Genomic DNA, 27383 nt, shown 5'->3' on the forward strand with positions numbered 1-27383 from the left:
CTTAAGCCATGCCATTGCATGGCAGCAGTATGTGTGCAATGGCATGGGGTATAAAACAGTTAAAAGTGCGGGAAAGCAGCTATGCCTTCCTAAACAGAATTACAAAAATGCTTAGTAAATATTGCTTGCAGACAAGGCCCAGAGAAACGGGATGGCAGGGGTGTAACACAGGCCCCTGCAAACCCCTACATTGCAGAGGGCCTTCCAACTGTTTAGAACAGATGTCTCCAACCAATCAATCATGAGCTACCAGTAGCTCCCATACCCTTTCAGAGTAGCTCACAGCCTGAAGTTAATTTTTAAATGAGCACTGGGTCACATTTTTCCTTTTGAAGTTAAGGGAAGGCTGTGTTTATTTTACATTATTATCATTGGGTTGCAGATAGCAGGGCCTTGTAAGGAGCAGTGCTGGAGTCAGCTTTATGACCCAGGGCACAGAGGTGAAGAACTGAAGCCCTGAAGTACTTACATCTTTAATAAAAGTCTTTGTCAACTCAGTTTTGAAGCATGAGAACAAAATGATGTTTCTCAATACTGTTAAATCTGAGAAAATGAAAATGAAACCTTACCTTAATGATTTAGTTAACGTTTCATTTTAATGTTCTCAATTTTTTTCAAAGTGTTGCATACGCAAACAGCAGGCCACTTGCTCCCAGTAGAACACTGTGCTATACCCATAAATGAAAAATAGTAATTTTTTAAGTGGGAGAAATTTAAAGTGCAGAAAAATGTTCCAGATTATGAACATCCATGCACTTTAAATTTCTCCCATTTAAAAAAAAAACAAAATGGTTGTATGTTTGTAATACAGGTAACAGTGCCACATATGGCGAAAGGTGTGTCCTGTGCCACAAGTAGATATGACACAGACTCTGTTACCCATACACATATAGCCCGTTTATATGCACACATGTTCATTCATCCCCAAAGACCATGCTCTCACTGACAGACACACACACCACACTCACACACAACAGCCCTGTCATAGTAGCCCTAGTCAAAGTATTGTGTTTACACCATACTAACTGGGTTTATGAACTTTAGGCTTAAAGTAAAGGAAGCTGGGCATGGGGGTGTCTGGTAATAATGTGCAAGTTGTTTAGCCTTCGGTAGCTCATGATGATATTCATTAATCATAAGTTGGTCTCACTACAGAAAAGGTTAGAGACCCCTGATTTACAGGGTATTCCTCAACCATTCGGTCCCACATTGATCCCAAAACCAATGAAAATTCATCCCGCCTTGGAGACTCGTGGCCCCATATCACACTACAGTGGTCAATGTTCCTCATGGCTCCACTCTTGCGGCATGTTAAGTCAGGAAAGGAAACTGATGTCAGCATTCTGGGGTAGCACCTAAATACGTGCATGTCATTTCCTGCATGGACAAAGGCGACTACACCATGTGGAGGCGAACAGCGCCACCTACCGGTGCGCAGGTGTACTGCTCATCAAATTTCTGGATCCACACTGAATCTGAGGAATATTCTAAAGTAAGGAATCTGTGGCTGGATGAAGTATCTACCAGGTAAGGTGTTACTGAAGTGAAGTCCTATGTGAAAATGGCTTCATTTGCTACTTAATTCCTAGGCTTGTGTGCACCAGCACAGCATCAGATGCAGTGCAAATTAAAGACCTATCCTCTTCTGATTATGGGCTTGGTCAACTACCCATTTTCTACTCTGTTTCACGATAGTGTGATTACTCAGAGGAATCTCACTGAGACGTCTGATTGTCCCCATCACTGCATCTTTCTTCAACTCATGTTGTAACCATTTTGATTGTAGGCATCACTTGATAGGGGCCTTAGTTTTGCAAGATTGTGCAACTGTTAAGTACTTTTAAGATGCTAGCAGTTAGTTGGTATGAGACAAGCCCAATAATACATTTCTGGACTTTTCTGCTGAAAAATGCTTATTGCATTTGTGTACAAAATTTTGAGCTTCAAGACATTGTATTTCATAAGATAGCTGTTTGAGAAAGGTGACTTTACATGATCAGTGATACCAGTTTGACTGTCGGCATCAAGGGTGGCTCCTCTGGGATGGCAGAGGAGCCTTGCCCTCCCTCCAGCAGCGGCAAAACTGTTACTGTAAAATGATAAGAAAACTGTGTTTATTATTGTTTTACAGTAGAAGGGACGGGCCATGGGGCTATGACGAGCATGAAGGGAGAGTGCACAGCACTCCCCCCTCAATGCGCATGTATGTTTGGATGGCCGTCTCGGGCTGGCCAAACACACATGCACACTGGGCTCTCTCCAACCCAGCAACAGTAGGCAGAGACTTTCACTGTGCCTCATGGTGCCCGGGCTGGGTGCTCCGTCCAATCCTAACACTGCTTTCCTGCTGCCAGTATGAAAGCAGCGTTAGGATTGGACGCAGGCCAGGCTGGGAGCCTGTACCTGCAGTAGAGGAGAGCAGTGGAGGAGATCACCGGTGCGTAGGGTAGGTTTATTTTTTTTAATTATTATATCGTTTCTTGTGAATTACTACAAAGTAATTTTCTTTTCTTTTAGATTGCAGCTTCCTATGGAAATGTTATTTGTATCTTTGAACCAGTGACCCTTTTGACTCAGAAGATTGCTCAAGCTACAGTAAGTACACTAATTACACTATTCCATGTTATATTGATAATATTGAGAGATTTGTTTTTTTAGGCTGTTTGGAGATTCATGCTGTGTTTATTGGCGCTAATGTTGACATAATGCACAAAAACTGGCTTTGCGTCAGCCCTTGTCAGTCATTGACACAGGGAGATCTACCTTCCGCCATTACTTGATTGCAGTGTTTTGTGGATTGGCCCATAGGAGTATTGAGAAGTAATAAACTTGGCAGTAGCCTGGGAGTCCTAAAAGCGCTCCAGCGCCGAGTCTGCCTTCTCACCAAACAAGCGAGTTCTATCGAAGGGTATGTCCATCAGATCTGCTTGGACATCCCCTGAAAAACCTAATGCCCTCTTCCAGGTGTAGGGTCTTAAGGCCACTGTCAACGCAACCATTCGGCCCAGCGAGTCAGTTGTGTCTAAGCCACACTGTATGGTGAACTTAGCTGCATCTCTCCCATCTTTCATTGCGTGGGAGAGTATGGTCCAGGCCTTCTCTGAGACCTGAGGCAGCACTTGCGCAACCGTGTCCTAAATGGTATGGGAGAAACAGCCCAATAACCACAAGGTATTCACCAACCTCAGTGCCAGCCTGGTGGAAGAAAACAGCTTCTTTTCAAGATGGTCCACCCTCTTGGATTCCCTATCAGTAGGAGCGGAAAGGAATGCGCCGTGGGATGTAGAGACTTGGACAACCAAGCTCTCAGGGGAGGGGTGTTGGCTGAGAAAGCTAGGGTCACCCGAGCGGGCCGATGGCAGTAGGCAGTCATCCTATTAACAAGAGTCCCTGTGCTGGGTTTGGGCCAAGTTCCCAGCAGGATGTCTCAAAGTGCCTTATTGAAGGGCAAAAGGGGCTCAAATGTGTTAAAAGCCCCAGGTTGAAGCGCTTCTGTTAAGATGTTGGTCTTGACAGCCACGGAGGGCAGTTCAAGGTTGAGGATCTTCACAGCCCTATCCACCACCATTGCATAGGATGCTCCCTCCTCCTTATCCACAATGGGGGGAGAGAGCAAATCAGTTTCTGGAGAAGTGTCCAGACAACTGGCCTCTCCTAGCTCCTCATACAAGTCCATAGATGTTTCTAGCTGCTGTTCTAAAGGGTCCAGCTACCCCTCCCACTCTTCTCCCATGCCTGGCATCATAAAATAAGGGCCAGACAATGACTTGGCACTGGCTCCAGGTCATTTGGTATTAGGATTGGGCTGATGCTGCCAGTGGGCGCTGGGAGCATCGATGTTGTGACCGGCGCCAGGGAAGGTCGCTGGGTACGACCAATGCCGGTCCGGATCCAGATTTGGATCCCCGAGATTCCGCAAGAGCTGAGGCCAAAGCTGCTGCTGTGGATCCAGTTGGAGTCTCGTCCGACCCTCCGGGCCAGAAGGCGCACCAGAGGGGTCGGCCCACTCAAATACACTGCAAATGGCCTTGTAGAACTCCTTTGAGTGGGTGTCGACCCGGTCCCCAGAAAAGGTGGGAGACGCAGAGTTGAACTGTGCCAGCAACGCCGACGTTCCCCGCTTGCTTTGTTGGCCGATGGATGGAGTGAATTTGAAATCCTCTTGGACTTCTTCTTTGTGTGCCTCTTTCCTGAGTGTCCAGAGGACCTCAAATGAGAGGAAGAGGACTTTGGCCGCAAAAGGCTGATAGAGCTGAAAGATATCCCTTCAGTGTCTCGCGATCTCCTTCTTGATTGAGACCAAGACCTTCTCAGAGTCGCGTGTACCGGTGTTGCGTATGCCGGGCCGCAAAAAGATTTAGGGACCATTTCCTCAAAGCCTTCGGCACCATGACCCGGCACTACAGGCAAACAAGATGGGGGTCAGTTACCAACATGGCGCGGTGACAGGCGTCACATGGTTTGAACCCAGCCTTCCTCAAAGACATTCTCGACACTGGCAAAAAACAATAATTAAAAAAATAAATAAAAAAAAAACGTTAAAAAAAAAACGACAAAGGGGTAGCTCTCTCCAGATCTGCGCTAACTGGCGCAGAGAGATAATAACTGATGCTCGCATGCCAGGGTGGCACCTATATAGGTGGCCACAATTTCACATCTGGTGCCAAGGATGCCACATGGAGCGGAATGGAGCCACCCGATGGCACACGCAAAGGATATTGCTCAGCAAAAGTTTCTAGATCAGCCTGATGCCTGGGAAAATCAAATCTAAGTAATCTGCAGCTATATAGAGTTTCTATCGGATAATGCTTTTCCGAAGGTAAGTAACATATTTTTTACTATAAAAAAAAAAGTATAAATTTTCATTGACATTTTTCAATATAATAATATCATATATTTTTCGGTATGTTACATGCGTCAGTACCCAAAGGAGAATTGAGTCATACGATTACAAGAAACCTAGGCCTGTGAGGGACCTACCACATCCCCCTCCTCCACCCTCCTTTCAGTTCTGTAGTCATGGTGTATGCCTGTCAGGGGTAAGAAATGGAGCGGCATTATCGACCACGATGGAGCCACTCCTACCCAAACCCTTTCTGCCAGCACCCCTCGCACCCCGATCAGCGCTTGCATTTGTTGGCTGTTCAACACTTGCTCCATCCTCAGCCGGTGGGTCAAGTAAATCGGACAACATAGTCGCCCAGGTGTGTAGGTCTGCTCCCACCTTCGTGTCCCTGCATGTCTTACACATTTGACATTCCTCAGCATTCGCCCATTCAGCCATAGCCTTCCTCCGCTCAAGTATAGAAGGGGCCAACCGTTGTATAGCTAGAAGTCTCTTAGCTAAAGTAAGCTCCAACAGTTGGAACTTCATACAGAATTTTCTTTTCTTATTAAATGAGATGCACCCCAACAAACAAAGCCCAATTTCCCTAGGCATAAGTCTCCCAGTGGCCCCGTGAAGTGCAGACGGTATCTCATCCCAGTAAGCCATCCTCTCGGGGCAGTGCCACATCAAATGCACAAATTCTGCCTCTGATGGCTACATGTTGTGTAATATCTCAGGGGATAAGTACGCTTGGTGTTTGACATTGTAATGTGCCAGTTTGAAGTAGGCATTGGAGGAGATCGTTCGAACCCCTTCATGAATGGAAACCCATTCTTTGGGTTACAGGGGTTGGGCAGGGAATTCCAAAATATGATTGATAATTTTAATTTATCCATAACCCTGCCCATGTGAAGTTCCCTGAAACTATGTGCATCGTGAGCTAATCGGATGCCCAAATATATCGTATTGTCTGTCACCCAAGGTATATCAGTCTGAGGGAGGGTGGCTTAAGATCTTCCAGGCAGTCCTCCCATAGGGAACAGCTTGGACTTGGCCCTATTGATCTTAAGACCGGACAATTTGCCATGTTCAGCCAGAAGTGCCAGTAATATAGGGACAGAGTATGCAGGGTGCCTCTGATAAATCAGGGCATCATGTGCATAAATTGATACCACGTGGGTGTGGTCCCTAATCTGAATGCCCTATCCCCTAAGGGGCCCCAGTCAGCCAGCCAGGGGCTCCATGGCTAAAGCTAACAGCATGGGTGACAAAGGGCACCCCTGCCGAATGCCGTGGCACACCAAGAATTGTGTGGACACCATCCCACCAACCCAAACCCTGGCTAAGGGGCGGGTATACAGCAAATACTCCCAGCTTATGAAGGTGTCACCCACGGCAACTCTGCGGAGGACCACTCATAAATATTCCTAGTACAAGAAGTCAAGGTTCGATATCTAAAAAGGCCAAAAAAGTAAGGGTCCTCATGGTCGGCAAAAACGTGCCATATCCTCGCCAGCCTCCGCAAATTGCATGTGTTATTCCGACACGGGATAAACCAACACTGATCCTCATGTATGAGGCCAGGCAGGTGGAATAGAAGCCTATCCGCCAGAACTTTACTCAATACTTTAATGTCAGCATTTAAAATGAAGATGGGGCGATACAACGCTATCTCCTCTGGATTTTTGTCAGGCTTAGGGAACATAACCACAGCTGCCTCTCGCATAGAAGCGGGGAGCATACCTCCTTTAAAAGCCTCTGAGTAGACTTCTTGAAGTTTATCAGCCAGTGTATCGGAGCAGTGCTGATAATATTCTGTAGGAGGGCCATCACTGCCCAAGGCCTTACCAGTTTTCAGCGACTATATTGCTGTCACAATCTCCTCCTTGGAGAGAGGAGCTCCTAATTCGTCCCCTGTATCCCTAGGCAGGGAGGGGAGGCCCAATCTCTCCAGATATTGCAGGCCCCTGGTCAGAGGAGTCGCGTGTGGCCTGGCATAAAGCACTTCCAAATGTGCAGCAAAAGCATTAGTTATGCCACGTGGGGTTGAAATTACTTCCCAGTATTGTTGCGTATCCTCACAAGCAGAGGGGCTCAAGTTTCGGAGCAAAGGAGTGAATTGAAATGTCACCAACAGTGGCACGTCATCCAAAATATAATGGGCCAGATAGGCCGCATCCTCCACTCAGTGTAATAAAGAGCTAATAGTTAGATCCATGTGGCCGTACGTGTCTGCCGTGTCGACATGGCATCAATACGCCCTAGCCTGGGGATTGCGCGCACTCTACATATCCTGGAGACCCAAAGAGGACATGAGCTCCAGAAGATCATCAGTCATGGTGGGTTTGGTGTTTGACCGTGGCGGTTAACGATCCAGGTCCCGCACTGACACGCAATTCAGGTCATCCAGGAACACAATCTCACTGTCCATATAGTCACCCATTGCACCCATCACCGAATAAAAATAAAAAAAATGTCTGTTGTCAATGTTGGGGGTGTACACATTCACCAAGCAGACTTCTTGTGCATCCAACGTGCCCACAGCAATTAGATATCTCCTGCCGGGGTCAAATATGGCTGTCTGAGCCGCAAAGGGACCCCAACGGGTGAGCCAAATTAAGACCTCCCTAGCATAACTGGAGTAGGACATGGCGAACAATTGACTGCACCATCTATGCCACAAATAGGTCACACAGTCTCCCATGTATGCGTCTCCTGTAAAAAAAAGCAACTGACACTGTATCGCCGCAAGTAGGACTGTACCCTCCACCTTTTCTCGTGACACCTCAACCCATGTACATTCTGCATCAGTGTCTTCCACTCTCCCACCATTACTCCAGAAAAAACTGAGCTCCCTCGACTTTCTCTCCAGAGTCAGTCCAACACCAGCATACACCCCAAGTATACCTGGCAGCTAATGAGAAGATTGGACACTCGTGCAGCCAACACCTATACAAAGTCAGCAGTGTAACAATTAACACAAGCTGCAACCTTTTCCCCCTCCACGGGTAGCAGGACTAAACAACTGGGGCCCCAACAAATGAGCCTAACCTCCAAGCCCCTCCGCCACATACCACCTGAAACAAACAAACTGCAATCTCCAAAAGTTATTTGTTATGTGAGTTTTGCATCCAAAAAAGGTAGCGAGGCAAAAGCTCCTCAAGCCCCCTACAATGGGACCCCAACCACTTGGAGTCCCTGCCAGTACGCTGCTCAGTCTCCCTCATTAGCATAATGTACAATAATGATAATACCGGTTGGTTTGAGTACCCCCCCATCATTTGCTAAGTGTTGTCAGGCAGAGCCTAAGAGGCAAGCCCTCCATCCCACCCCCGCCCCCCACTAGGGTTCACAGTGAGCCTACATCAAAGCAGTACTATCCCTCTTACCCGTTTCTGTAATGCTCTAGTATAGTAGGACAACTAAACAAAGCACAGCCTTCCTCAGGCCCCTGAAAATAATAGTCAGTGCAAATCATCGCTGTAATAATCTTTGCGGTCCCTACGGGCTTGAAAGGATTCAGCAGTGTCCAGTACTTAGTTGGAATCAGCCAGGGTGTCATCAGGGCACACCAAAACCCTCCCAGGCCGTTGAGTATCTGAGGTCCGCATGGAGTCTGCTGAATGTCTCCGGCTTCGTGAGCTCTGATGAGCACCCCTGACAGTCATTAATCCAGAGGTAGGCTGGGGCAGCATAGATGCACGGCCCAAGGAGTCCAACCATTCGTGTGCCACCTCGAGGGTCTCAAAAAAGAACGCTCAGCCCTCGTACTGTTCCCATAGTTTGGCTGGGAAAATTAGGCTATATCGAAGGTCCCTATCTTGTAGCCTCTTCTTGACAGACATGTAGTCGGGGATAGTTTGGACTGTCCGTGTGAAGTCCAGAAAAAAACATAATGACCCTATTTTCATATTTGGGCGCGCCCGAGCCCTCACATATTGCAAAATGGCATCCCGGTAATTAAATAACGGGTGATAATGGCCCACTACAGTACCCCAGGCTTTGGTGATGGCGCCAACGCACGATGAGTGCATTCTATTAAGAAAAATGTGGACAAGCATTTGGGTCAAAGCACCATTGTGATCCAGTCCTCTAAAAACACAATTCAGCTGACTGGCCCTCAGCCCGTTCTGGGAACTGATAAATCTAAGATTGTTCCACCTGGAATGGCCTTCACCATCCTCCTCATGATCGGCCACAGTAGCCACTATTGACTGTAGGTCTGCAATAGTTTTCTTTAGGATAGATACCTCCAGCTTGCAGGCCAGTGAACTTGCTTTTCCGCCTCTGCGACTCTCTAAGATACCTTCCGCAGGTCACCCCGCAACAAGCCCACCTCAACTGCAGCGGAGTAAATTTTTTCCAGTATCTGTTCTCTGGACCCCCCTGATCTCCTTCATGAGGTCCATGAGTGTTGGTGCCGCTTTAGTCTCAGGTGGGACCTGTCCTAGCTGGCCCCTCATCACCCGCTGGTGAGAGTGGGAAGGTGTAACTGTCTATTTTATTGGCCTGAACCCTCTTAGCCAGCTTGTCCTTCGCCATCTTGAAAGACTAACAGATGTCAACCCGTCTCAGCTCTCAGCCACAAACCCCGGGGTGGCCCGCAAGCAGAGCACTGGGTGGGCAGCAGTTCCTACTTCCCCCACCAGTCACTGTTCTCAGGCGATAGTGCGTGCATGCAAGGCGCACCACTGCTAAGGTTTATAGGAACATTTATAGCCTCGTCCTACAATCCCCAGGGGCAGGAATCACCTGGTGTACTCACTGTAGTATCTTTGTAGAATCACCTGGTGTACTCACTGTAGTATCTTTGTTGTTCAGATTTCTTCCATTCAGATAGGCAAGTCCACCCGGATATTCACCATCTTGTACTTGCACCTCACAAGCAAGCCAATCAACTACCAGGTAAGAGAGGCCCAGATTTGCCACTGCTACCAGGGCACCTCCCCGGTGTGCACTCCAGTTGGGGCAGTGCAAGAATGGCAGCAGAAGCCAGCACAGCCGCTCTCCACAGCAGCAACCCACTACAGCTGGCACCAACTCTGCCCCCGATTGGGCACTGGCACCATCCAGGCCTCCTGGACTCAGTCCGATTCAACAGTACACCAAGGCCCCGTAGGACGCTTGTGGCAGCTCCACAGCAACAGGGCACTCTTCTCAGGTCTGGGGGCCGCAAGCGCCACTTCCAAGGCCCAAGCAGACAGGGCATCCAGCCAAGGCTCCAGCAGCAGGTAAGTACGCTCCACGAAGGCCACCAGTCAGAGGGCGCCTCATCCCACACCAGCAGCCGAAGAAGGCCAACAGCTCCAAGCACCCAGGGGCCTCAGCGACTACAGCCGAGGCCCAACACAACTGACTTTGAGCCTGGATACCACACCAGAGCCTCTCCTCACTGCCCAGTCCATGTCAAGCACCTCCAGCAAGGCCCGTCCATCAGAGGGAAGAGCGTGCTTGTGGAGGGGGCGAGGTGTCGGTCCCCTCTCTTTCAATCGCTCCCTGCTGCAACCAGTGCCGCCCAGCACCCACTGCAACCTGGCTTCGCCGATCCACCCCGTGTCTTAAAGCGCTTGGACCCCAAAAGTTACTGCCCCATCCAACAGCTATGGTTTAGGCGGGGGGAAGGACCACTCTAGGGAGGTGTTTTTTTGCATATATCAATAAGGAGTTAGCAGGATTGTGCAGCTGGGAGCTCCAAAGAAATATGACTAGGTGGCCATCTTGCCTAGTTGCGTCCTCCAGGTAAGTTACTTCTTCGTCAGTGCTCTTATGCATCCATCAATACACGGTTCCTCTGTCTTGCAGGGTAAATTAAAATTCAATCCAAGTAAATGGAGGTGTATTTAATATATAGGGGTGTGACTACCATATTTTACCAAGCACTTTTTACAAGTGAAGCAGTGAGGCACCATTTTCAGATATTTTCCTTCCCTCTTGTTTGAATCAGCTTTAATATCCCTGCTGATGTTGTGAGAAACCTCAAGATGGTTAAAGTACCAGGGGTATAACCATTACCTCCTCGTCAATCTTTCTCGCCGTCCTGACCAAAGAGTTTATCTCCTGTTTCTGCAGATAATGGCCCAATGTCGACATTACTTCCAACAAGGCTGCACTTCTTCAAGCATTACTGAAATATCTCACTTCCGGTACAGGGCTTCCTGTTTCTTCTTTCTGCACTTGCAGTGTGGGTTCCCCTGATTGCCTGACCCAGGTAAGGCAAGTGTGTTTTCTTATATCTTAATCTCTACTTCTTCCTTCACGGGGCCTACTCTAGTGGTCCCATTTTTAGCACACATCCTTACCTAGCTGTAGTGGGCATCGGGGGCAAATTTAATTATTTTAACATAGTTTTCTGAGCAGTCACGTTTTTCTCTCCCTCCCTGATTAATTAATGGCAACTCTCCAGCGATTTTAGGCGAAACTGCAAAATTTGAGCTTCTATAGCAACAGGCCAAGCAGGAACTGTTTCATTGGTTGCTGCCGTTTGAAGCATGGAGAAACGCCATTCATGGACTTGCTGAAGGAGGTCTTTTGACTTCAGAGGCATTATCAGCCCCTTGCAAGACAGAACAGCAGCAGAAGATTGAAGCAGCTGTGGCAGCTGCTTTCCAGGCACAAGAAGCTTCTGCTTTTGCTCCTCCTGCAAAGGTTCCATGCGTCAGCACTGACCCTGAAATAGCCCCTCATAATGAGGGTGTTAAAGGGTGCTTTGTGCAGGGAACTAACTTCACTGAACTTCTACAACACCTTAGAGGCAATCTTGGGTTTGCTTCCCTGGCCATGGACAAAGGGAGTTAAGGACTTTTTCTTCCATTATCAGAAAGTGGAGCCAGAAGCTTTGTCACTTCATATGACTGTATGAAGGGTTAGGACACATGGATGGAGGAAAGTAGATAAAGCCTCGTTCCCCAGATTTCTGATGACAACGTACCCTTTGGAGATTTGTTTCAGAGGAATTTTCTCCAACAGCCAAAGTGGGTAATTTATTAGTAGAGCTGTCCAGCCAAGGAACTGTGATTGATATCTTAAGACGCGGTGCCTTCAGGTTCTATTGACAAACTTGAACATGAAAAGCTCATAGCTCCTATTCGTGCCTCATATAAAGGAAGAGGTTTGAGATACAAACAAATCTTTGGTCCTGGTTTTTCAAATCTGCAAATCAGCCTTTTCCGGGTAGGGATCATAGCTGGGGTGCCTCTGCCGGAGATAAATTCCAGTTCCAGTCTGCATCCACTACTGCCAGTGCCTCAACAGGATCATCCCAGCATCCCAAGATGTGACTGTGCTAGGTCCCTTCTGATGGGAGGTTGACCTCTACATTTCTAGCAGGTATGGCACCAGTCTGTGGCAGATGCATGGGTGCAACAAGTTGTTTCACATGGCTACAGAATCAATTTTGTCCTCCTACCTCCAGGACTTTTCCAGCCAACACCTCCCACAAAGAATCCAATTCCTGTCCAGGCATTGTTGAAAGAGATCGATTTGCTGCAAGCCAAGGCTGCGATAGTCCCAGTTCCACTCTAAGGGATTTTCCACAGATACTATTCTATTCTTTATTTGGTTCAGAAAGCCTTGAGGGAGTTCTGCCAGTTCTGGATCTAAAAGATGTAAATGCTTTCATTCCTCACTAACCATTCAAGATGGTTTCTCTTCATGGGATCGTGCCACTACTGAAGAAGGGAGATTTCCTCACCTCTCTGGACTTGATGGACGCCTATTTCCCCATGCCAGTCCATCCATCCTGTCAACAGTTCTTCCTATTCACAGTTTTGAGGAAACACAATCAGTTTCGGGTCCTTCTGGTTGGGATAAGCTCGGCACCAAGGTTCTTTACAAAACTATTACACTTCTGGTGGGTTTTCTGCATTCCAAGGGGATTCAGGTGTACCGATATCTGGAAGGTTAATCGCCTCTTCCTCTTTCCTCCCGGAGAAACAGGACCCGCGGCAAATCTGCAGCAGTCTTCAAGATAATGGGTTCCTTCTGAATGTCACAGAAACTCATTCTCTCTCTCTCAACGCCTCCAGTTCATTTGATCTCTGTTCTGCACAGATATTAATCACGTTTGTATTTCAGAGTACAGAAATGTCAACTTGAGAACATATTTGTTTTACCTACTCGGCAGGACCCAGGCCTCAGCAAGGTTTTGGTTGGGGAGTCAGCGAGAGATGGTATCCACCTTAACAATTCTACCTTGGTCCTGGCTTCGTTTGTGCCGTCTGGTACATCACCTGCTCTGATTCTGGTCGCCGTCCTCCCTGAATTATGAGTCTCTGATTCCTGTCATACCAGAGATTTGTAGGTATGTCCAATGTTGGTTGATCCCAGATCATCTCAATAAGTATTGCTCTCTGACTTAAACTCCATTGGTGACTGTAACAACCCATGCAAGCAAGATCAGGAACGAAGCCATTTGTGGGTCTCTGTCAGCCCTGGGCCAGTAGACCATGTTGGAGTTCCAGAACGCTTCCAATTGGAAAGAGCTCAAGGTGGTACACATAGCTCTTCACTCCTTCAATCATGTCATTCTGAATCAGGTGGTCTGTATTCAAACAGACAAACAAGTAGTAAGATCCTACCTCAAATGCCAGGGAAGTATGTATCCCTGCCTGTTTCTCCTTTATCAGGAGATAGGTGTGTGGGTGGATGAAAAATTCCTTTTTCTGACCGTAGTGTATCTTCAGGGAACAGAGAATGGGCCTGTGGACCAGCTCAGCAGGAAGCTCCCGTTCTGTCCGTGTGCCTCTCTCCTCTCCTTTTTCAGTCAGTCACAGAGAGGCATAGCAAACCTTGGCTAAACTTGTTTGCCACTCAGCCAAATGTGCTTCTTCCCAGTTTCTGCAGTCTGATTCCCCCACCTCAGACATGGGTGAAAGATTCTTTCTCCTTCAAGCGGCCTCCAGGTCTCCTGTACTGTTTTCCCCCATTTCCATTCCTCCCGAGTGTGATCTAGACAGCCAGGGCGAAGGTTCTCCTAATTGCTCCAGCATAGGTATGGAGGTTGTGGTTTCCTTTTCTCCTTCATTGTCATTGGAACCACATTAGATGTTTCCCTCTGAGCCTTCCTGTTCTACCACCAGATTGTCTGTGGAAATTCCGTCTCGGGTTTAACATTTGAAAGCAGTACCTTAGTGGATAGGTGTTATTCCTGGGAAGTAGCTCCTTCTATTCAGCAACCTAGACGGCCTCTTACTTCGAAATCCTATGCCTGCCACTGGCATAATTTCCAGCTTTGGCTTGCGGGGAAAGGTCCTTCTCCTTCCTCATGCGACCCGTCTAGAGTTTTAGACATTCTCAGGGATAGTTTTCTCTTGAGTCTGGCAGTCTCTGTGCTAAGGGCTTAGTAGAGAGCTATTCAGTCCTTCAGAGGGGAACATGTTGACAGGAAAGCCACCTTGGTTTCCCTCCTTCTTAAGAGTATTTTTCTTAAACACCTGCTGGTTCACTGTTCGGTCCCTTCATGGGATCTCCCTTTGGTTCTCCGGGCATTGTAATCCCTGCCACCTGAACCTCTGTCCTCAGTGGAATTGAGATTTCTGTCTGCTAAGGTTTGTTGTTTAGTGGCTATATGTTCAGGTAGACGAGTTTGTAAAATTGGGGCACTTTTGTCTTTGGCTCCTTATTTGAGATTCTTTCCAAATGAGCTAGTGTTGAGACCAAGTCCTCAGTTCAAACTTAAAATTCCATCCTCTTTTCATTTGACAGAGGATATTGTTTTTCATCCTCTCCCCTCCACTGAGGAGTTACGCCCTCACACCCAGATGTGCCTAGGGCGTTGACCATTTATTTGGAACGGACAGCCTTCTTTTATAAGATTGATTTGCTCTGTCCCTTTTTGTCTCCCGGATAAAGATCTTCGTCCATCCACCTCCACTCTGTCCAGGTGGCTTAAGCTGGCTATTTCCAAGGCATATGTGGTTTCAAGGAAGGAGGTCCCTTCTCATTTAATGGGAAGATCTACGAGGGGAATGGTTGCCTCTTCAACAGCTTCTAAGGGAGTTTCGGTTCAGAATATTCATTGTGCAGCTACATGGGCTTCTTGTAATACGATCATGATACACTATCATTTGCAGTCGGAGGTGTTTTCTCAATGGAGTTTGGTTCCCATGTATTGTTCTCTATTCATTCTGTTTGATTTGATATATTTTTGCTTTCTGGTTATTTCTTACTGAAATAAATTGTTTTAGATTCTGGCATACAGTACAGCCTTTTCTGGTGTATTCTTGCACTATTTAATCAATGAATGGCAGCTGGGATATGGTTTCCATTGTCAGGACTGGGCAAGGAAGATGGACAAGGAGGTAATGACCTGGTTACTCACTGGTTATCTTCATTGCTCCAAGTCCAGATCTTCCTCTGTACAGTCCTGTTGTCCTCCCGCCCTCTCAGTTTCATTGATTGATTGAATTTGAGCTCAGTTATTGCAGCATGTTTTCTACCAGGAGCGAGTTATTTCAGTAATGCTGGGAGAGGGACAGCCTTGTTCAAAGAAGTATTGACATTGGTCTTGGGGAAGCATTATCTACCGGAACAGGAGATGAACTCCATTGTCAGGACTGTAATGAGGAAGACGGGACCGGAACTGGGAGCAATGGTGAGTAATCAGTCATTTTTCCTTACTACCTGAAAATCTGTGTAGGCTGCTCCCCTTTTCAAGGTTAAAGAAAGACAAACCAAATATCTTGGAGCTGATTGACTTAGTGGATCAAACAGTCTCTTACCCCAGAAGATCACACTGCACCATAAATCTTGTCTGACTTCTGTTTGAGCCCGCTGGTCCCAAGCTTCCATTGCAATGTAACTGAGCCAATAGCTAATCCATCATTCTGGACTCTGTACTATTCAACTGTTGCAGTGAGAGGTGTAGAGTATTAGCTGTGGGCCAGCTGTTCACTACATAATGGGGGTTGCACCAGCGAGTAGCTTGCATGGGTGTATACATTTTCAGTTCTTGTTAGATAAGGCCTAACTAGTCCATGTTAGAGCTCCACCTCTTCTATAGTTTAGACCTGCCGCTGCTCATTGCAGCGTACTGTCAAGCAGGGGAAAGCCATGGAGTCCTCAAATGAAATGCCTGATTACTGAATAAAAATAGACTTCACACCACCAGCGTATTGCTGCTTTCTCACTTTATCTGAGGCACAGGTGTTAGAGAAGTTAGCAGAGGCACCAAGAGTTACAGGCCATAACTGCATGCACCTGAGGTCAGGCAATAGCAGCAGTTGTGAATGGAGTTTGTTGTAACTCCATTCTAATGCAAGACATTGTGTTTTTTTGTTGTCTCTCTAAATCCTTGATTGGCATAAGTGTTCAACACAGTCTCTAGTGCAGTCCCCAATTGCAAGTCCTTCAGGGCTGCAGTCAGCACCAACATGCTTGACTTGGACTTGACACTGCCTATTCTGCTTCTGTCCTGTCTCATTGCATTGCTTGAGAATGTACTGACAGCCATCTTCAGCAAAGACCTGTTCCTTCACAGCTTGACTACGCAGCTAAGGTGAAGGGTACTGCTCTGGCCCTCCAGGCTTTGTCCACGGTGACATTGAAAGTCCTGTGGGAGTGGTGGCTACATGCAATTCAGTCTCCCTTAAATTAGAATTAAATATTAGTTAATAGTGATAGTTGATTCCTACACTGACAAGACGTTCCAACAGCACAAGATCAGCTTGGTTGCAAACAAATTGAAGAGTGCCAAATTAACAGTAGTGGTCAAACCATAATTATCTGTCGGTCCATTGAAGGCATTTTACTATTTCAAGACCAGAATTTCTTTAAGCTTCAAGCCTCCGGAGACAACATCTTATTCCTCAAGCTTCATCCCAAATCCCTAAAGGAGTTCCTTTAGAGAAAACTATCCTGTCCTCCAGGCTCACTAGAGATTAAAGATTCAGTTACTTTCCAACGGTGCCGCACCATAATGAGAGATCCACTCTAATCGAGTGATTGAAGAGGAATACTTTTATTCCAGTTTCATCATCATTATAGCTTAAGTGCTTGCTTCCAGATGAGCTTACCTTTTCCTCTTTAATCATCTCTTAAGAGAACCTGGTCATTTTGGTAACCTCCAGGAAGCCTTCAAATGAAGCATGGCACAAGAACAAGCGACTAAACCTTTCCTGTTGAGTGAGCCATGCCAAGGACTAGCCTGCACCCTTCCGTGGTCGACATTTGCATGTTTGTCTGAATGAATGAATGAAAAAATGTATAAAGCGCAAACAAATACTTGAAGGTGTCTAGGCGCTGTGCTAGATTCAAGGAGGAAGGAGAACAGCCCCTTAACCACTTGCTTGACTAAAAAGCATGTCTATAAGGATTTTCTAAAAAGAGGGAGGGAAACAGCAGACTTTAAACTAACAGGAAGCTGATTTCAAAGTAGAGCTAAAAAAGCTTCTGCCGCCCCAGGAAGAGAGTTCAAAGGATGGAACCACCAGATTCATGGCAGAAGCGTAACGAAGAGTTCTTCCTGTATCATCTCAGCTTTAGTTGGAAATAGTTAGGACCCAATCCATTAAGTGTCTGGTAGGCCAAAAACAGTGTCTTGAAAATAACATAGTTGTCTTACTGGCAATCAGTGCAGCTTACTGATGGCCGATTTTACAGACTGCCGTCTGGAATTGAAATTGAAATTGATAAGAGAAACCTTGCAGCTGTATTTTGCAGAGTTTGAAGTTTGGCTAGAGATCCCTTTGCCAGATACAGACTGTTAGAGTAGTCCAGTCTGGTCAAAACTAGGGCAATGACTTCTGTTTTTACCAAGTTAAAAATATATACATTTCTTAATCTTATTGCCCATTCATAAGGCTTGAAAGGAGGAGGAGGTAACCCTGTTCACTTCACCTTTGAAATTTAGGTCACGATTCAAGATTACCCTCAGATTTTTAACCTTTCCAACTGGTGTGGGAACCTTACCCACAACCAGCAGCCACCAGGTTGGAGACCAGAATGTCGTATTGTTGCCCAAAAGGATAACCTCTGTTTTTAAGGAATTCCATTTAAGGCAGTTTGAGTCCATCCATTTGCTAACAGCGCTCATGCAATTTATAAAAAGCTCACTAGAGCGGATATCATCTTTAGCTATGGAGACCACAATTTTTGTATTGTTGGCATATAACGCCAACGCAGATCCACAGATTTAATGAGTGCGGCCAGAGGGCAAACATAGATTGACCGGCATGGGCCTCAATGACGACCCCTGTGGTACCCCACATGGCAGTGAGTAGAGATCTGTGATGAGATCACATAAAGCCACAGATTGAAGTTGTCCAGAAAGAAAGGACTGCAGCAGTGTTGCAGCCCGGCCTTAAATCCCCATTCTTCAGATCCTGCCCAATCAACAACTCATGGTTGATGGTATCAAAAACTGCTGAGAGATCTAATAGGATGAGAGCGTTTTTCCACCTCCATCCAGGGCTACTCTATGGCCTTACCTAAAGCCAGTGTCATAAAGAAAAAGAAAATGACAATTCTCAGTGAATCATTCATCACCTTTTCTACCAATTGTGCAGGAAATGGAACCAGAGAGATTGGATGAAAGTTGTTTGAATCTAACATATTGAGGTTAGACTTTTTTAATAGAAGGAGAACTGAAACAAACTCCCAAACAGTTGGGAAAACTCCTGATTGAAACATGGTGGGAAAAACACTGGCCAAGTATGTCACCAATACTTTGGAGGCCATATGCAAAGTCTTGTAGGGAAGGTGGGGGGAGTATGCAGGAGTTGATACCTAACATAGCTTTTTCTAGCTTATCCACTGGCAGGACCTCAAACTGATCAAGGCGGCCCGTTGGCTCTGGAGAATGTTTAATGAGGAGGCGCCCTGACAGGAGACAGTAAATTGATGAAAAAAAATGTAGTTATCTTCTCTTGAGAAAAGCAGGCTAAGGAGTTACAGAAGTCCTGATTACTAACTGCTACCGACACCTGAGTAGGTACAGTTAGCTTTTTAATGGTTCTGAAGAGAGTTCCATTGGAGACACTCACCAGTCTAATTTGATCAGAAAAATAGTTAGATTTGGCTATAAAAGATAACCTTTTATATTCAGCTAGGCAATCTATATATTTATTTTTTTCCATTAAGTGAAAGCTTTGCGCCATTTTCTTTCCTGCCTTCTACAACCTTGTTTCCACGCCCTAAGTGGTTTATTGAACCATGGCTGGGACTGCTTTTTGTTGTTACTAGTCCTGCTTGTTGTTGGGGTCATGACATTGAGGGTAGAAGTAATCCAGTTTGAAAAATGTTCAACCATCTGGTCAGGGTCCCCATACGTTTTGGCGGCGGAAATGGTTAATAAGGCATTCAATTCAGTAGGTTAAATCTTATATCAGGGTCTGCTCCCGGGCTTTTTAGTGCTGCAAACTGTTCAAGAGTTATCCTGTAGCCTAACCTCCTTGGCCACCACAAAGTGATTGGAGCAAGTTACCAGAAAAAGGAGTGGGCTCCCAAAAGCAGGGTTATTTGTAAAAATCTCATCTAGAGTGTGTCCTGCGTGATGAGTGGCACTACTAACTATTTGGTTAAGTCCTAATCAAGAGAACAGCTCGAAAAGATGGTCCGTCTCCAGATCAAGACTATTCTCTAAATGAAAATTAAAATCCCCCAATACCATAAGGTCCAATTCTCAAAGCATCTCGTAGATTACATCTGTATGATCTTCCAAACAATCATCAGCCATAATATTGTCTCTTTATAAACCTGCAACAGTCCAAAATAAATGTTAAACTTCTAGGCAAATATTTAATGTCATAACCAAACTATAGCATAACAATATCAAGAAATAATACACATAAATCACACAAAACTGAAACGGACCAAAGGGATACTACTTCAGTGCAAAAGAAGATATTAAGCAATATTTGCTGGACAGAACACACATGTTCTTCCTGGCAAGTGCCCTTCACTCACTTGAGTTACCATCTTAGACCTGGCTAGATCAGTTTCTAATAATTCTTGCATCTTGAATCTCTTGTATTAGAAGACTTATTTCCTGCTCATGTTAACATATGCCAAGTATGGTATTGAGCTCCAGTGTCTGTGACGACCCATAGGCCCCTGCATCTCCCACAGTGAGGGGAGGATGCCTGAGCTCCAGGGGGCCCCCTCAGCGCCCTGCCCTGGCCAGCGAGCTCCTGACTGAGTCCAGAGGGGTGCCCCATGTACCTTGCAAGGGGGCCCCCTCAAGTTTTGTTACGCTTCAGGTCTATGCCTCTGTATCACTGGAACACACTATATATCTGCGTACTCATACCATTGTTGTTTTCAAGGTATTAACTGACTCAAAGGCACCTTCTCCCTCTTTTTGTCTGCACATATGTGAGGCACCATCTGACTGAACATCCTCATCAGGTATGCCTAATGTCTTTATTTGGATAGAGCGGAGTCTTGTGTTCTTAATACAGAGTTGTTGTGATATTTGAAGGTAGTGTGTTGGCTGAGATGTAGCTAAGGGCACCATTGTAGCGGATCATACTTCACATGTCCCACACTAACTCTCTACTTAAGGCAGGCCCTTCATCTGGAGTCTGAGCATTCTCTACCAGAGCTAAGGCTTCTCTGGTGACATGCTGGACTCTCCAAAGAACAAAAATATATTTCCACTACAACATTTCAGCTTCCACCTGATATATATAATTATGTATTTGGCTCAGGAAATTTGAAACTTGTTTTTCTTCAAAGAAGTTTAAGTTACGACACCTGTTGTGATGTCACTCTTTGCCCACAATCACTATGTACACTGGCTTCTCCTCAGATTGTTTTCTTCCACCTTCCGTCTACGAGGTTAATTTGTTATTTCACACTGGTTCTTCCTTCTTTGTTCCAGCAGCCCCCGGGGCCTTGTAATGAAAACGGCACCATTACCCAGACATCAGCTCCAGCTGACAGTGCCAGGATTTAAGATTTGATGGTGAATGGATGGGGCACTTCAACACATAGCGATCTTGAGTCACAATCTTCTCATGTCCTGGAGGCTTCTTCAATAATGCACTATGAGGCATTATGGAACACACTCATTTCCACTTCTGCCCATTGTGTAACGCAAAATACCCCTCGAGCAACCATCACAATGTCTTCAAACTCTGTCTCACCCTAGAACATGTGAAGGTTCCTTGCAAAGTCTGCCTCCCCTTCTGCTGCAAAAAAACCTAAACATTAAGGTCTGGAGGGAAAGAAGGTGGGCCTATCACAAAATACAAAAACAAGCCTCCTCAAAGACGCCTAGTATTTTCAGAGATAAAAACATGCTAGGTGCGGAGAATGTAGAAGCCAGTCCTCTGGCACTGCAGCAGCTGAAGGAGAAGGAGGTCCAGGTGCCTTTTTTTTCCCGAGCGCTCAAATGTTGAGGAGGAGAACAAATTTCTTGAACCAGCAGTGCAACATACGCGAGTCTCGGGCGAAGATAAAGTAGACTCCATGTGCATCTCCTGCACCTCAGGGTCAATCTCCAGCCCCAAAATGCACATTAACAGAGATAGAGCATCGCTTTCATAGGAGTAGGTCATCAGGTCCAGAGTTGAGCTGGAAATGGCATAAACCTTCAGGTTCTGCTCATCCAGCTTCAACACACAGGACTGCAGGGGCTGGTTGAACGCCTGCCAAGACCCCATTCAACGGCAGCAACCTGCACCATGCTTTCATGACTTCTCAGTATGTAGATGCTGAAAAACAGCACTCAATGCAGACGTCACAACCAGATTGGCCTTAACAATATGCACTATTTAAGCCCCGACCAAAGCACCGCAGCAACTGACTTTGAAGCTAGCACCAAAGCCCCACTCAACACCATAGTCCGACTCCACAGAGGGGTCCATCTTTGAAAAACTCAGAGGCCCTGATGCAAATTAGAAGAACCTCTTCTTTCAGCTGGAAACAGGGAAAATACTTGCCAAACCACTAGCTCCAGGACTCATCAGGGTCCCTCCAAGAAGGTTGGCTAGCCTTCGTTGGAGAACCAGATTCATATCATCATGTCCTAAAAAGGGTGAGAGATGTGACAGTCAGACAGACTCCATTCCCACATTTATCACCCACACCTCCTCCTTCAACACCACCACTATCCCCATTTTTTTGCTCCACATGATCCTCACCCCACTGATTCAGAACCAGTCATCCCTTACTACTTCAGGACCTTTGTGGGGAGCCCTTTGCGCCCCAAGACAGGGATGATCTCTGGGAAGATAATGATGTAGTTCTGGAGCACAACCCAGCCAAGCCATTCCTGCTGTGGAACACTACTGCACACCATATTGTAATACCAAGGGCTGCATAATACCATCATGTAAAGCTCCACACAGCTCGGTATGAAGACCGCTTCTTAGTCGAAACTCAAAGATTGAGTGTGATAACGCCCAATGCTTACGAGCATGCTGAAGCGGGCCTGTGACAATTAAAATGAGCCCACGAAAGTCAGGGTGGTTAGTCCCTATGTGGAGAAAAATATAAGCCTGCCTCAGATGACTCAGTTTATATTTGTGGGCATATTATCCTGGACTCCTTAGTTGTGCACATTGCCCGTAAAATGGCTTGCCCGGAAAAGGCCACTGGAGTCCTTTCCACCTCACTAGAAGTCTAAGCAGAGTGATACCACAGAAAATAAGGTAGCTTTTGATTCAGCCACACACTGATGCATCCCAAATTCAGAGGGCCTCCTCTCCAGTTACGACCAGTACCACTGGGAGGATATGGAGCACTTACCAGAGACCAATTAGAAAAGAGGAAAAGAGTTGAATGCTAAGGGAAAACTGTCAGCAGTGCCAACATTAGATGAAGCCCTCAATGCGGAGCATATAAAATAGAGATGCGTTCTCCTTCACAGACATGTCTGTGATGTCAGGATGTAGGCCTGAGGAGTGGGGAATGGGTGCAGAAAAGGCAGAAGAGGCTACCCAAATCAGGGTCACCACTTTCTTCCCATGACCACATCACATCTGTTGAGGAAAGGCTGAGACACTTGCTAGCACAGTGGGGAAATATTCCCTGAGATCAGTGGGTTCTCTCCATTGCATGGGAAAGGTACTGCCTCGAATTTCACACACCCCCCCGCCCAATATCCCACCCTTTCATCACAAACTGAGTTCAGACCACCTTAACGTTCTGGGGGAAGAGGTTCAGACCCTTGTACAAAAGGGAGCTATAGAACCTGTATCTGCACATCAGTGTTTTACATGGGTGTACTCCCTTTGCTCTTTAATTCTCAAGAAGAACTGCTTTACCAGGCTGATCCTTGACCTTTAGCCTTCCATATAGTCACTCAATGAGATGTCATCTTGATGCTATGGCGAGGTGATTTCATATTTACTTTCATATCCCCATCAACCAGCACATCACTTAATGCCTCCGATAAGAAAACACTGCTACCGGTTCAAGGAGGAACAGTTTGGAGTTACCACTGCTCCCAAAGGTATTTTCAAAGTACCTAGTTGCGGTGGCAGCACATCTGCTCAGAAAACCCTTACTCCTCTTTCAATACTCAGATGACTAGCTGATCAAGAACAGCAGCAAACGGCAATATCTAGCAAATACTCAGACAGCAGTGTCTCTACTTCACAGCCTAGGTTTCACCATCAGTGCAAACAAATCACATCCACGGCTGCAGCAGTTTCAGCATTTCCTTGGTTCAGTCTTAAATAATGTAACAGGCAAAGTCTTCCCCTACCAATAGAGGGTGAAGGCATTCAAACAGCCGCTACCTCTTTTTCCAGACGCACCGTCCCATTACTGTTCTAACTATATTGAAAATGTTGGGGACGATGGCTTCATGCTTTGCAATTGTATCATATGCCAGGTCACACATGCCCCTGCTACAAGAATAATTCTCAAGGCAGAAGAGCCCAGGACTCTCAGCTTTTGTGGTACAATAGTAATCTGTTGCTTGACAGGCCCTTTCTAGACCCCCGTTCACAGTTTATAATAACTGCAGATGCCTCCCTTATGGAGTGGTGAGCTCACCTCCACAACACGACTGTCCAAGGCACCTAGACCCCCTCGGCACCAGGGGCGTCTCATAAACTACCTGGAGCTTCAAGCCACTAGATTAGTGTGGAAAGTGTTACTCCCACATCTGTGGGGAAGAACAGTACTGATACAGACAGACAGCATTACGGAGGCAGGGTGGGGCTCGCTGTCCCCAGCTTTCTGTGCTAGTTCATAATATTTGGCACAGGGCAAATCGAACAACGTTCACCTGTTGGAGCACTTGCTTGGAATGGGGAACGATTGTGTGGATCTGCTCAGCAGGAAACACCAACTGGTCCAGGAATGAGAACTCCATCCACAAGTCCTTCACCAGGTAATTCCAGTGGTGGGGTATTCCAATGATCGACATGTTTGTCACTGCTGAAAAAGCAAAATGCCAAAACTTCCACTCCATCTGTCCCCACCCATGAACCTTGGGCAGTGCTCTATGGATTGCCTGGTTAGGGATATTTGCCTATGCTTTTCTGTCTGTTTCCCCAATTCCCTCATATAGTGAGGAAGATATAGCCGTTGTCCACAACCCTCACTCTAGTTGCATCAGCCTGGATGAGACAGCCCTGGTATTCAGTGCTCCGAGAGATGTCAGTCGATTCTAACTAGAAGCTCCCATATACACCAGACCTTCTCACTGAGCAGCTGGGTTTGCTCAGACATCCAGATTGAAAAAGCTCAACCTGACACCTGAGGCCCTAAAACTAGGTTACGTCAGTTTGTTATTGTAATTAATTTATATCATGCAGGAGGTGGGAAAGCCCACTACCTACACGTTATGCCACTAAATGCAAAAGGCTTATGCATTGCCACATATCCAAACAGTTATATCCTTTCACATTTTCTGTGCAGCAGATTGTGTCTTACCTCGTACATTTTTACAAGCAGGCAGTGTTGGACTGGGATAAAAAAAAACTGGGCCTCGAACCCAAAATAAAAGTGGCCTCAATAAGCAAACCAGATAGTCAAAAAAGTGCCCCACATGTGCAAATTAGGCCATTTTTGAACTTGTAAAAGACATGCTGTGTGAGTATTCTGCAACCGATGGGAGACTGCATGTATTTGTGTTCGCTACAGGTGATGTTTGAGGTAGTATTTGGGAACTCAACAGTAAAAATCAGCCCACTGGACCATAAAACAGGCCCACACCCTGCTACAAAATCGACTTACACACTGATTTGTCAGACCAGGCCATTGGGAGCTGCCTGAGTGCCCTATAGGCCAGTCCGACCCTGAATGCAGGCCATGCTTACACTTCTGTAGGCTTACACTTAACCACAATGGTAACAGCTTTAAAACAGTCAATACTCCTCCCTGTTTAGAATTCCAGTTATTAAAGCCTTCATGGAAGGTTTAAAGGTGTAATACCCACAAAGATGGCTCTGGCATGGATCTAAAACCTCACTGTAGCCCTCACCTACTCTTAGGTCTTTGTTGTGAACATCTATATTTATGTCAGATAAGTGCTCTTCGTGGAAGATAGCTTTTCTTGATCCCTGTCTCTTCCCTCAGACGTTTTAGTGATCTCCAAGCTGTTACAGACCAATCATTTCCAGGTTTTTTTCCCCCAACCAAAGCCTGTAGCTGAAGGAGCCCGTCACCCTCTGGATGTCAAAGAGCTCGTATGTGCTACATTGATAGAACAAAGCCTTTTAGAAAATCTACTCCACTTTTTGTAGCCTTTGCAAAACCACACAGGGGCCGTGCCATCTCAAAAGTCAGCATTGCCAGTTGGATAGTTAAGTGAATCCAGACTTGCTTAGCCAAGGCTCAGTGCTCCCTCTCTCTTTACCCCGTACAGCCCACTGTACATGCAAAACGGGCACAACCTTAGCCTTCTCACGGACATATGCAAGGCTGCTACTTTGTCAACAAAATATACATTCACAATGCATTATTTTTTTGACATTCTTGCACATCAATATGCTTTAGTTAGCCAAGTAGTATTAAGAACTTTTTTCCAACATCTGCATCATCTGTTTGCTATCCACCACCTTGGAGAGTGATTGCTTTATATTTTATACCTAGCATGTGTATCTACGGCCACACATGCTATGATCAGAAAATGTTCCTAATTTTTAAATCATCTGTTCATAGCGTGCAGCACTGTAAAATACAATAAGCCCACTCTCATCATTGGATGGCAGCAGTGATCACATATATTATTTTCTGTGTCCTTCACCCCTCTACTATGAACAGCATGTTCTGTCTTCAACACTGCACTTCATTTACTCGCTGAGTGGAAAACAATCTGAGGTGGAGGCAATGTGCTGGTTCATTTTGGATCTACAGTCCTCATGGCTCCAACTTCTTTTAAGAAAAACAAGGTGTAAACGTCCAGACTTCACACTAGATGGCAGACCTATGCAGTGTGTGAATCTATGGCATTACATGCTGCGAACAGATGATTAGAGGATAAGTAACATATATATATATATATATATATATATATATATATATATATATATATATATATATATATATATATACACATACACACACACACACACTCTCTCTCTCTCTCTCGCTCTCTCTCTCTCTCTCTCTCTCTCTCTCTCTCTCTCTCTCTCTCTCTCTCTCTCTTTTATATAAACATTAATGTTTCTTTGTTATTTACTTTGTAGGGATCATGTAATCAGTGGCAGAAAAGTGGTCAATTTTTGCTTGATTCTTTAGCACATAATGTCACTTGGGACCCAACAGGTAAGAGATCTGTATTTTTAGCAATATCTTCTACACCTCAAAATCATACAGTCTTTGTATTTTGTGAAGGAATTAGAAAAAGAGCATTTAGAAGTATGTTAATTATTGTACAGAATATTTGCAATTGTTTACCATCTTAGTGCTGTATTCATTTATTAATTATCTGACGTATAGTTTTTATAAATAGTCACTGCATGGGGGAAAATTCAGTTTACATCGATCTATTTGATAAGGAAGGCACTAGATTTTTTTTTTTCTCAAATGTTTAGTTAGTGGCGTGTAAAGCCCATCCAAACAACATTGAGTTTTATGAATGTTGCACCAAAGGTCTTCATTGAGCTGATCGAAATGGTAAGATGGACTGGCTTCAAATAACATCAGAAAACACAAACACAGCTCATAAATCCACAGATAACTCACATTAAATAACCATGCTTTTTTAAAGTGATGGAGTTTTACCCATTAAAAAAATGTTATGTTTAACCTCAGACTAGATTGACCAAGGTGGAGGATTCTGTTTGCTATCAACTGAAAAATTCCTATAATTGCATATTATATTCATAAATATTCAAGAGCCTAAAATATCTCTGGCTGGGTGCTGAATTCAGGAACAGCTTTTTTAAATAGAAATGTTTCTGTCCAACATTCATTTCAAACCCTGCCTATGTGAATGGAACATTTCTCGTGGAGACCTCTAACTGGAAATTCCTTACCTTGTGAATTTCTTCTCCAGGTGCCATACTGTATCTGGAAACTTTCAGTCGGTTCCTGTGTGCATCCACAGGTGAAGATGTGTGGTTCCACATCTGTTCCCAATATGTTGATAAAAGCGTCTCCTGCACCCTGATGTCAGTTCCTTTCTTTCCACACCTACTGACAGGGATTTTCATCC

General features: G+C 45.6%; 1 protein-coding gene across 1 annotated transcript in view; it reads left to right on the forward strand.

The window, feature by feature from the left end:
* DMXL1 (Dmx like 1) overlaps positions 1–27383 on the forward strand; it is a 1414533-nt gene that overhangs the window by 214972 nt on the left and 1172178 nt on the right. Inside the window, exons 3-4 of the mRNA XM_069226844.1 lie at positions 2518–2595; positions 26413–26491. Coding sequence (XP_069082945.1) covers positions 2518–2595; positions 26413–26491 — 157 coding nt within the window. The remainder of the gene's footprint in view (positions 1–2517; positions 2596–26412; positions 26492–27383) is intronic.

Source organism: Pleurodeles waltl, chromosome 1_1 (genome assembly GCF_031143425.1).
Source record: "Pleurodeles waltl isolate 20211129_DDA chromosome 1_1, aPleWal1.hap1.20221129, whole genome shotgun sequence".
Lineage (NCBI taxonomy): Eukaryota > Metazoa > Chordata > Amphibia > Caudata > Salamandridae > Pleurodeles > Pleurodeles waltl.